Here is an 11,070-nt window from a genome sequence, read left to right as displayed (position 1 = left end):
ATAATGCCAATGAACATATGCAGCAAGCACGTGTATGTACACCAGATTATGGATACATTCAGTTCATTTGAAAGGAGTGTTATTAAACCCATGTACACCAGATTATACATAGACATACATACAGAGTATTTTGTCCTTGTCAGTTTCACTTACGTACACCAGCATGTAAGCGTGTGAATATTTTGTAAATTTGAAAGGAGTGTTAAACCCAGGGTTTGTCTAGGGTAGCTGTCGAAGCATGAGAAAGGACTAGAACTTCAGGGTTAACATTTTACTGAATACATTTAAGCAGCAAAAACAGATGCAATTGTGCATGCAGAATAAGAAATACATCTTCTTCACCACCACACTGCTCCTCCAGTGCCCTCTCTATATCTTCTTTGGTTACCCTCTCATCATCAAATTTGTTTATGAGAAACATAAATCTTAATGGCATGGTAACAGAATAATGCTCAGCGATGTTTAGCAACCTACGTTACCCACTCTGTGTCCTACATGCTTCTGAAACTTTCTGAATTAATGTAAAACCACAACTAGGATTGATGTGGTAAAATCATGACAATCAAATTTAAGTTGTCCACAAATGCAAAAGTTGTCTGCACATTTCAGCGGATGCATGACAGAAAAATGAGAACCAGATGCGTACCAATGATCGGAAAACATCAGCCTGATAAAGGCCTAGCAATGTCCACCATGCACCCCGCCAATGTGTACCAATACACTGCAAACAACCAACAAACCCTTATTTGGGTCTGAGAATCTAAATTCAATTAAATCTTCTCAGACCCAAAATGAGTTTTACTCAACCTCATTTTTTTTGGGTCATTGTGAAGGACGCCCACAAGGCGTTTGATGAAATGCCGAAGAGAGTTTTTGACAATAAGCAATGAAGATGAGCATAAGTTCATAAATTGGTGTCATGCATGCTTTCATACATACTGACAGAGTGGCAGGGGACGCCTTCGTTTCATACTTTCATTATACAAGTGTTCTCTCTACAACACCTCATCCTCTTCAGTTTACTTCTTTTTATTTATAACCCTTTCTATTGGCTGTAGAATTTAGCTGAAAATAGTCAGTACATTCAAGTTGGTTCTTCTACAAATGGCATGCCGATACACTTTTCAAAATATCCCAATTCAACAGTACGATCGTACAAATGGGAAGTCGATCAAGATAAAAAACATATTTAGCTCTTAAATACATGCCTTGCTCTTTACGCAAAAGCAAATGGAATTTAGTTTAATATCATAAATGGAATGTCCATGCATTCTGTCCACACCAACGTCCAACTCATTTTGGTTATAGTCAAGGTCAAGCAAGTGGAATTGACCTTTGGTGTCTTTTCTTTCAGCTTTGACGTCCATGGAAAAGACTGAATTCATCTAATTAGTTAGAACCAAATTAAAATCATTGGAAAACAATAAGCCTTTTGTGGATTTGCCTTCTATTCTGACTTCTTTTTGGCGTTCTTTGAACTTGGTTCTAATCTGTACAAATGGCAGAGGGGTGTCTAGGCCTAATGTTTGGTCTTTGTAAGCCATCTCTCAATCCTTCCACTCAAATTCTTTCAATCACAGATCAACTGGTTTCATTTCAAATTGTTTTCGATTCGGTTAGTAGTGTTGTTACTGCTGTTTATGCCAAGTCTACGATGGTGGAGCATTGTAGATTGGCAGGTGGATAGAACAGTTTTAACTATTTGTTCATAAAATAGGAGAAACATACAAGAGTATAGTAAGGCCTTACTAAAACCGTATAGGCGTAAAACTCACAGCGAGGCAAAAACACCGAACCAAAGAAAAAGGATCAAACACCGTCAAAAAAGGTACAAACAATAGAACATATTAAACTACACGATAGGTATCCAAACTACGTCAGCCCTTAAAAATTTGAAGTATTTTTTTCCGCAAGATTCGAATGTTATGCCGACGCAGAGGAGGGAGTGCCTGATCTTCTGTTCATACATGGGCTTGGTAACAGTGCAGGCTTGAGCTGAAATGACGATTTTGCCCTCATACCTGATTTCTTGAAAATCAATGTGAATCTTCTTCATATGTGGTTGATTTAGGGATTGGGCTCTGCGATTGCAGTAAGTATCAAAACCAGGGACACATGTAGGTATGATGAGTCTTTTTTGTGAAAGATCTGTTGGGTTGTTTGGGATTCATTGGTTCACTGTTGAATCCCAAGGTTTGAGATTTTTTGTTATCTAGCTCTTCTTCTGTTAAAGTTTGAATTTTTTGTGGTGAGAAGTTTGCTGGGTACTTGAATCACTCTAGTTGATTGGTTTAGTTGTGTCTGTATACATGGTCAATGATTATGTGAATTTATGTTTTCTGCATCTAGGCTTTCATTTTATTTGTTGTCTCTTTTCCTGGGTTTTCTTGCACACATGTACTCATATTCGATTTGGGGGTTTGTTTTGCTGATGAGGTTTCGATTCATGTTGAATTGAATACAGAGAGAAATTTAGGGCAAGATGATTGAGGTATTCGCTAGTCTCCCGAACAAGTCTACAATAGTTGGTGGTCTTCATGGACGTCAGTCTACTTCTCACTTTTTATTTATTCAATTCCATTTGGTTGTGCTGGTTAGATTGTTTTTATGCATAAAGTTTTAGTCTTTTTTGTTGATGGAAAATCTTTCTTGCACTATTACTTAAGCCTAGGGGATGTAAATATGGAAAAGCTTGCAGTTACAACCATGGAAAAGGGAAACCATTAGCTCCAGTTGTGGAACTTAACTTTACATGTATATATATTTCGAGCATCTTTGATTTTTCTTTACCTGATGGCTATGGAATACAGATATTGGTAAACCAAAAGGAGTAGTTGAATTTTTCCGAAACCTAATTCAAACAACTAAACAAACTTCTGGAACAGAACTAGTTAACCATAGTATGTAAGTGTGTGTGCATTCTAATCTTATTGTTTTCTTCATCTATTTAGGACTTGGTTAAGAACAATGCAGAGTAAAATAGGCAAGTGCTCTCTACCCTTTATCGGGCCAGATTTACATAAAACTTCGTTATGTGAAAGCAGGCAAGTGCTACTCCACCCTTTATTTGGCCAGATTTACATAAAACTTTGTTGTTTTGTGATCAAACCACTCCACTAATTTGATTGAAATACTATTCTACTCAGTATTATGATAGCAAAATGGTGTTAGCTTTAAAGAAAAACACCTCTGTTTTAGCCAAAGAGAAAGAGAGATGTGAATATATATGTCAGACACAGATAAAGGCTATGGATAAGATCAAATGGACTGTTAGCGATAGACATAGCTAGACATACATCAAGTAGGTACCAAATAAAAATCAATGTGTCATATATGTCTTCTGGGTTTGTTCTATTATTTTTCTCTCCATCATCCAAGTAAGAGGGTAAATAATTAAAATATAATTAGAAAAATGAAATATCTATATGCCATCTGGGTTCAGAAACAAAAAGACACGTATTGTTGCGGCGTTTCAGCGACTAGTCCATTTTGTGAGCTCAGCTTTCCATGTCGAGCTCCTTGCTATACAGGCCGGACTAGAGTTGATTAGAAGACATAATTACAGGTCTGTGGTTATTGAAACTGATTGTCAAATAGCAGTCCAAGACATATGCAGTGCTTCTCCAGTTCTCACTCAATATGGGACTCTAATTGTTGACATTCAGACTACCTTCAAGAACCTGCAGCTGGTGCGTTTATGCTTCGGTCCCCGCACTTGTAATCGAGTAGCCCATAGACTAGCTGGTATTGCTTTTGAATCTAATTCGTGTTAAAATTGGGTGAACTCCACTCCGGAGTGTATCCAAGACATTGTACAAAAGGAGTCCGCTCCTACTTAATTTATAAAGCTGAGTCTTGTTTGCCTTAAAAAAAAATTAAAAAAATTAAAAAAAAAAACTATTTTTGCTAAGACTACCCATATTTTGCAATCTGTACATAATTTTTTTTTTTTTTTTGGATAGCATATCTTCTTGGGAGCTTCTATTCATACCTCTTAAATTGGTATTTGGACCTCTCATTCTAAAATTTACACAAAACTTTCAATCTTGCCCTTTTTTTATCGACACAATTTTTTCCAATACAAATTTACTAGTGATATCTTTTTTTTCATCACTTAAAACTCATATCATAGCCATGACTTAACACAATTTACCTTGTAAGTTTGGATACTCTTATGAACCTCCTTCTATTTCTTAATAAATTGTACAATTTACAATACCACAGGAGGACTATTATCAAAATCAATTTCCCTAAACCAAAATCAGGCTAGCAACATAGTCTACTCTAGCAAAAAAAATAAAAATCATTTGGTGATAACAATTGACGATCAACTCCATGAAGTGAAGCAATTAAGCCAAACTAGAAAGAAACAAAAAGAATAGGAAATAGAAATTGCTTTTCGATCATTATTTTCTTGATTGTTCTTCTCTATATTTTTTGTCTTTTATTCCATTTTGCAATCTTTAACATTCTACCTTAATCAAAGTTGCCCAATAATCCTCATGTATAACTATAAGAGAATGAGGGAGGGGAAGAGGCCGGGGAGAAGAGAAGGTGCAGATTTTATTTAATTTTTTTAATCTTTCATTTTGTTCATTTTTTAGAAGGGCAAAGTTGGATTTAAAAACTTCCAAAAATTGTTGGAGGTCCAAATACCATTTTAGGAGGTATGAATAGAACTTCCCAAAACAATATCATGTTCTGTTATATAATGTATCTAATGTTTGTAATTGCTATTTCTAACCTCAGACATATGAATGATAAAATTTCATAGAACAAACATACTCGCAGCATCTCGAGCCCGTATAGAGTGAAAATGGAAGACCACGTATAGAGTGAAAATGACTGGGAAAAGTGAGGCTGACTGATTTTGATCTTTTGCACTTTTTCACTTTTAAACCAGAGCCCACCAACATTGTCTCCTTCAAACACTGCTTATAGGGAATCTATTTTTATAAGTAGGCACACAACCCTTCACCATTCTCATCACATTTTCTCTCCTCTTCCAAAGTCACAGGAAATTAATTAACGTTAACGCTTCGTTGTTCAACGCCTTTCATTAATCTTAAAAGAGTACTCCAAAAGCCTGAGGAGCTCTGATGAGTACTCCAGTGTTGTTTGCTTTGCGCAAATCAAGCCATCATGTCGCATCCGGGCAAAGAGTTCCCTGCAAGAAGCACAGCTCTTCCAGGAAAGAATCAGGGTGAGCACCACCACTGATGATCTCCCGAGGGAGTTGCTTCATGCACTCCCAAATATTGCTCACAGCAGCAATAACAACGACTTCAAGAAGGTGCCTGTGTATGTGATTCTTCCACTAGACACAGTGACGCATGGAGGGCATTTAAACAAGCCAAGAGCAATGAATGCGAGTTTGATGGCTTTGAAGAATGCAGAAGTAGAAGGAGTTATGGTGGATGTAAGACTTAATGTGGACTATCAATATTCGTCAAGTATTACAATAAATAAGCTGCATACTTATAGAGCAAGCAAATAGACATTCCTAGTGTTAATCGGTTCATGTTAGATTTCCTATTGATATCAGTACTGATTTAAGAGGTTACTTTGCTAATGAGGTATACCTAATTGCATATGGAACAAGAATAAGGTTGGCCTAAATGTAAAAGGATTAGGAAACCTTTATGGGAGGCACCTAATCCTCAATGCCTATTTATAGACCTTGATCTCTGCTCTAACAATTACATACAAGCATTCAAGTTCTCTGCCCCATTAGTGAGATTGCCTTCATCAGATTGTTCAGAGGAGAAGATCAAACATGTCTTTTTCAGGTTAGTGTTATGTGCTTTACTTTTTAAGCATTACTTGTATTGGTGTGTTCTTAAATTGAGTGCAATATATACATGTTCATGTTAATTACTTCTTACAATTGGTATAAGAGCCATTGTGCTCAATTAAGAACCCAAAACAGAAAATAAAAATATATTTGTTTTCAAAAAAAAAAAAAAAAAATCTGTTTCTTGTATAAAGTTTTGGTTGGGCTTTGCTTCATTATCAAAGCCTAGAACTCACTTGGAGACAAAACCAAGACCCGCTTCTGAAGACAGCCTTTAGCCTAAACTAATCGTTACTCAAATTAACGGCTGGCCCCAAATTTGACTTCCAAATTTCTAGGGTTCTTCGATGGCGATCTCGGTCATGGTTTTTTCCGCCTAAATTTTCTTGAACTATGATCGGAATCGTGATCGGACAGCCCTAAAAGCTGTTATACGGGTTTTGGACTGGTCTCATTTCATCATCAAGAAGCAAGCACAGTATCCTGGTATGCTTTCGAACTGCTGCAAAACAAATTTTGAAGGAAAATTGATCTAATAGCCCGATTCATATATGTTCTACGTTATTTTCTGCTCCTTGGTATTGTTGAGGCATATAATTGAATGCTGTGATTAATTGGTTTTGTGTGTTTTGAGTATTCTTGTTCATTAGCCAGTAATAGAGTACTTATCCTCTATCTCAGTATTCTGTGATTAATTGGTTTTGTGTCTACTTCTCCTCGTAATCATTGTTCACTGTTTGTCTCACTACTAAAATTTGTAAAACTTCATAATGTTCTTTTGGTCGGTCTCTCTTTATCAAACAAGAAGCAAATAAATTTTTGTATCCTAGCAAATAAAGTAGTTTTCGTATTGGAAAAGACAAAGTTGAAGTGAATCAATCTTATATCAATTCAAATATGTTTTGCCTTCTGTTCCTTAGCCTTGTTGGCATATATGTGGTTACTATGATTGATTAGAATTGTACGTTTGAGTGCTCCCAGCTCATTGTTTTTATATATATTCCACTTGATTGATTATGTGTTCTGGATTTCTTGTACGTGCTTCTGGATCCAAGTTTTGTGTGTTCACTGCTTTATGTTTATCTCCCTATTCAGTATATTAAATTTCTTGTGAACACGCTCTAACAAAACTCAAGACACAAACTTCATATATTCTCTTGATCCAGTTTAGTTAAATTTTTCACATATAGTATTGTCAATAGCAATCCCATGTTAAAAACTTTAATTAAACCTCAGTATTGGATCAACATCTTGTGACATTAGTTTTAGAAGCTGGAATCCTTGCTCCCCATAGGAGGTTTAAATGATTATGGCTCCTGAGATTGATGTCAGCATATAACAGGCTTTAAAACTTGCCTTCAGAAGGTGAACTGAACTGTCTTCTTGCCACCCTAGGTGTTGACATGTTCTAAACAACCTATAGTTGAGTTTTGATTTTCTGCTTATATGATTCAGTTAGCGTCTATATGTCTTTTGCCACTCTAGGTAAGACAGACACCTTATGTATTATTTGAGGGCACTTCAGTTTAATGCCATGAATTCAAATTTATTAATTTCCTACGAAATCTGGAACCTTTTAATGTTTTTGCTACAGCCATTAACCTCCCTTTAGGATTTCATCAAATTGAGAGCTTAAATGGATCAAACTTTAAAAGATGGAAGCAGGATATAGAGCTGCATTTAGGCATGATAGATTATGACCATGTCCTTAAGGAAGATCCACCAGCTGAACCAACACCTACTACCAGCAAGGATGTGAAGGATAGGTACCATCAATGGCACAAACACAACAGATTGACCCTAGTAATTATGAAGAAATCTATGACAGAAGCTGTGAGAGGTAGTATACCTGAGTCTGAGTATGCTAGGGAATACTTTAAAAATGTAGAAGAAAAATTCAAAGTGTCAGATAAAGCTGAAATTGGAAACTTGATGAATACTCTCATTACCATGAAGTTTGATGGAGTTGGAAGCATTAGAGAATATATAATGAAGGGTATTGATGTAGCTGCAAAACTCAAGGTCCTAAATGTCAGTATTGAAGACACCTTCATGGTACACTTGCTTTTGAATTCACTACCTCAACAATATAGTCAGATGCAGTCAAATTACAATACACAGAAGGAGAGTTGGAGTGTAAATGAACTGATTTCAATATGTGTTCAAGAAGAGGATAGAATTAAGAAAGGAAAGAGCATTGGAATTAACCTTGTCAGCAAGCCTCAGTTTAAGAAGAAATTCAACTATAGATCAAACCAATCAGGTGCCTCATCTTCTAAAGTTTCTCAAGGGTCTAGCAACTCTGAAAATTTTAAGAATAGTTCTGTAAAATGCTTTTTCTGCCGAAAGCCTGGACATGTCAAAAAGGATTGCAAGGGTTTCAAAGACTGGCTTATGAAGAAAGGGATTTCTAAGGAAGAGGATCCCAAACAAGGACGCTAGGAGTTAAGGCAGTTAGTTTGTTTCAAACTCATATGGGAATTTTATTAAGTTTTTGGTGCTTTACATTAGTGGGAGGATTTAGAATTTATTTTTCTGCATTATTTGATTTTATTGCTGGAGACTTCATTCAAATTTATTTAGAACATTGATTTTGATTTCCTGTTTCAGTATTTTAAATCTGCAGATTTCTGACTCAAGAAGTATTATTGAAAGTTCTACATTTGTGATGTTTTACTCGAGTATGATTGATTCTTTCATTAGTTCTACATTTGTGATGTTTTACTCGAGTATGATTGATTCTTCCACTAGACACAGTGACGCATGGAGGGCATTTAAACAAGCCAAGAGCAATGAATGCGAGTTTGATGGCTTTGAAGAATGCAGGAGTAGAAGGAGTTATGGTGGATGTAAGACTTAATGTGGACTATCAATATTCGTCAAGTATTACAATAAATAAGCTGCATACTTATAGAGCAAGCAAATAGACATTCCTAGTGTTAATCGGTTCATGTTAGATTTCCTATTGATATCAGTACTGATTTAAGAGGTTACTTTGCTAATGAGGTATACCTAATTGCATATGGAACAAGAATAAGGTTGGCCTAAATGTAAAAGGATTAGGAAACCTTTATGGGAGGCACCTAATCGTCAATGCCTATTTATAGACCTTGATCTCTGCTCTAACAATTACATACAAGCATTCAAGTTCTCTGCCCCATTAGTGAGATTGCCTTCATCAGATTGTTCAGAGGAGAAGATCAAACATGTCTTTTTCAGGTTAGTGTTATGTGCTTTACTTTTTAGGCATTACTTGTATTGGTGTGTTCTTAAATTGAGTGCAATATATACATGTTCATGTTAATTACTTCTTACAGTGGATGCTTGGTGGGGATTGGTCGAGAAAGACGGACCTTCCAAGTACAATTGGGAAGGGTATGCAGAGCATGTGAACTTTGTCCAGAAGCATGGCTTGAAGATTCAAGTTGTCATGTCTTTCCATCAATGTGGAGGAAATGTTGGAGACTCATGCAGTTATGACATGTTTAAACTTAATGTCGGGATATAGATCTCGAAATAATTAGTAGGACTAGAAAGAAATTATGTGTAGTTTTAAGAGCTAATTTACCCACAAAACAATCATTTTTGTGAATTTTCAGTATTCCACTACCTCCTTGGGTGCTTGAAGAGATCAGCAAGAACCCTGACCTTGTGTACACAGACAAATCTGGCAGGAGGCCAGGAATCCTGAGTACATATCCTTGGGGTGTGATTCATTGCCTGTTCTTGGAGGAATAACGCCCATCCAGGTTTACACCGACTACATGAAGACCTTCCATGACAGATTCAGAGATTACTCATGGGAGGCGTTATTGTGGTAAGATACTTGCAATATACATGTTAACTTCAATTGATGTGCTAAACAATTAAACACAAAGATATATTTGTATTCTCCAAAAAAAAAAAAAACACAGATATATATTTGCAAGTGTTCCCAGAAAGAAACTGTTGAACAGAGCAAATAATTAAGACAACTTGGTAGTAAATCAATCAATATTAATTTGTTCCTCTTAATATAAAGTTGAGTTTATAAGGAACTTGTTTTTAAAAGGTTTGAGACTCAATTTCAACTATTTCTCCAGGAAATTCAAGTCGGTATGGGTCCTTGTGGTGAACTCAGATATCCTGCTTATCCAGAGAGCAATGGAACATGGAAGTTTCCTGGAATTGGAGAATTTGAATGCTATGACAAGGTAACCATTGTAAACAAAAGGAGTTTTATTTTAATTTTATTTCATGCTACCAAAAATCGATCAGAAAGGCACCTAAAAGATTGTAGAGAACATTGGTATACATGTTATTTCTAAACAAGGTTTATTGTTATAGTCCATGAAAGCTTCCCTGGAAGCATCAGGAGAGGCACAAGGAAAGAGAGATTGGGGAAGGACTGGACCCCATGATTCCGGCCAGCACAATCAGTTTCCTGAAGACACCGGATTTTTCAAAAGAGATGGAACCTGGAATACCGAGTATGGACAGTTCTTCCTCGAATGGTACTCAGAGAAGCTATTAAGGAATGGAAATAGACTCCTGGCAGCTGCAAAAGGAGTATTCCAAGGAACTGGAGCTAAACTATCTGGAAAGGTAGCTGGGATTCATTGGCACTACAGAACAAGATCCCATGCTGCTGAATTAACTGCCGGCTACTATAATACTAGACGTAGAGATGGTTACATACCAACAGCAAAAATGTTCAGCAAACATGGGGTTGTATTAAACTTCACCTGCATGGAAATGAAAGATGGAGAACAGCCTGACAATGCAAATTGCTCACCTGAGGGGTTAGTCCAGCAAGTAAAGATGGCAACCAAGAGTGCTGGAATTGAACTTGCAGGAGAGAGTGCACTGGAGAGGTATGATTCTGGTGCATATGGACAAGTTTTGGCCACAAGCAGATCAGATTCCGGCAATGCGTTGAGTGCTTTCACATACCTAAGATTGAATAAACGATTGTTCGAAGGGGACAACTGGCGGAACATGGTTGAATTTGTGAAAGGCATGGCTGAAGGTGCCCGGAATAAAAGACTGTTAGAGTGTGACTCCACTGGAACCGACCTTTTTGTCGGGTTTATCAAGGAGAAGAATGTCCAGGAAGAAAAGGAAACTGTTCTTGTGTAGAAAAATTTATAAGTGCATCTTTATGTACAAACATTGTATCCAAGTCTATAGTTAATATCTGTAATATAGTGAGAAAAAATATAGGGAGGGAGTGAGGGATAAAAGGAGTAATTAATTATAAGCAAACCATACTTGGCATCAGATGCTGAGGCCTAAGA

The 11,070-nt window shown here is 36.6% G+C and overlaps 1 protein-coding gene and 1 long non-coding RNA gene across 2 annotated transcripts; both read left to right on the top strand.

The window, feature by feature from the left end:
• The first annotated feature begins 1,925 nt into the window (after positions 1-1,925).
• LOC121050535 lies at positions 1,926-3,044 on the top strand. The gene is made up of 3 exons (XR_005803264.1): positions 1,926-2,092; positions 2,465-2,543; positions 2,952-3,044. It is a non-coding gene; the product is annotated as an uncharacterized LOC121050535 (long non-coding RNA).
• Positions 3,045-9,000: 5,956 nt separating this feature from the next.
• LOC112177661 (beta-amylase 3, chloroplastic) lies at positions 9,001-10,912 on the top strand. The gene is made up of 5 exons (XM_024315927.1): positions 9,001-9,013; positions 9,112-9,251; positions 9,469-9,611; positions 9,846-9,987; positions 10,121-10,912. Exons 1-5 carry the CDS (start codon positions 9,001-9,003, stop codon positions 10,910-10,912), a joined length of 1,230 nt encoding a protein of 409 aa, XP_024171695.1.
• Positions 10,913-11,070: the final 158 nt, after the last annotated feature.

Source organism: Rosa chinensis, chromosome 7 (genome assembly GCF_002994745.2).
Source record: "Rosa chinensis cultivar Old Blush chromosome 7, RchiOBHm-V2, whole genome shotgun sequence".
NCBI classification, from domain to species: domain Eukaryota; kingdom Viridiplantae; phylum Streptophyta; class Magnoliopsida; order Rosales; family Rosaceae; genus Rosa; species Rosa chinensis.
Note: the sequence above shows the minus strand (reverse complement) of the source record. Positions and strands in the feature narration are given on the sequence as shown.

Excerpts from the sequence above, each read along its gene's own strand:
- LOC112177661 (XM_024315927.1), top strand. Across the intron at positions 9,252-9,468 it reads TCCATCAATGTGGAGGAAAT|GAGGCCAGGAATCCTGAGTA; the intron begins GTTGGAGACTCA and ends CAAATCTGGCAG. Across the intron at positions 9,988-10,120 it reads AATTTGAATGCTATGACAAG|TCCATGAAAGCTTCCCTGGA; the intron begins GTAACCATTGTA and ends TTATTGTTATAG.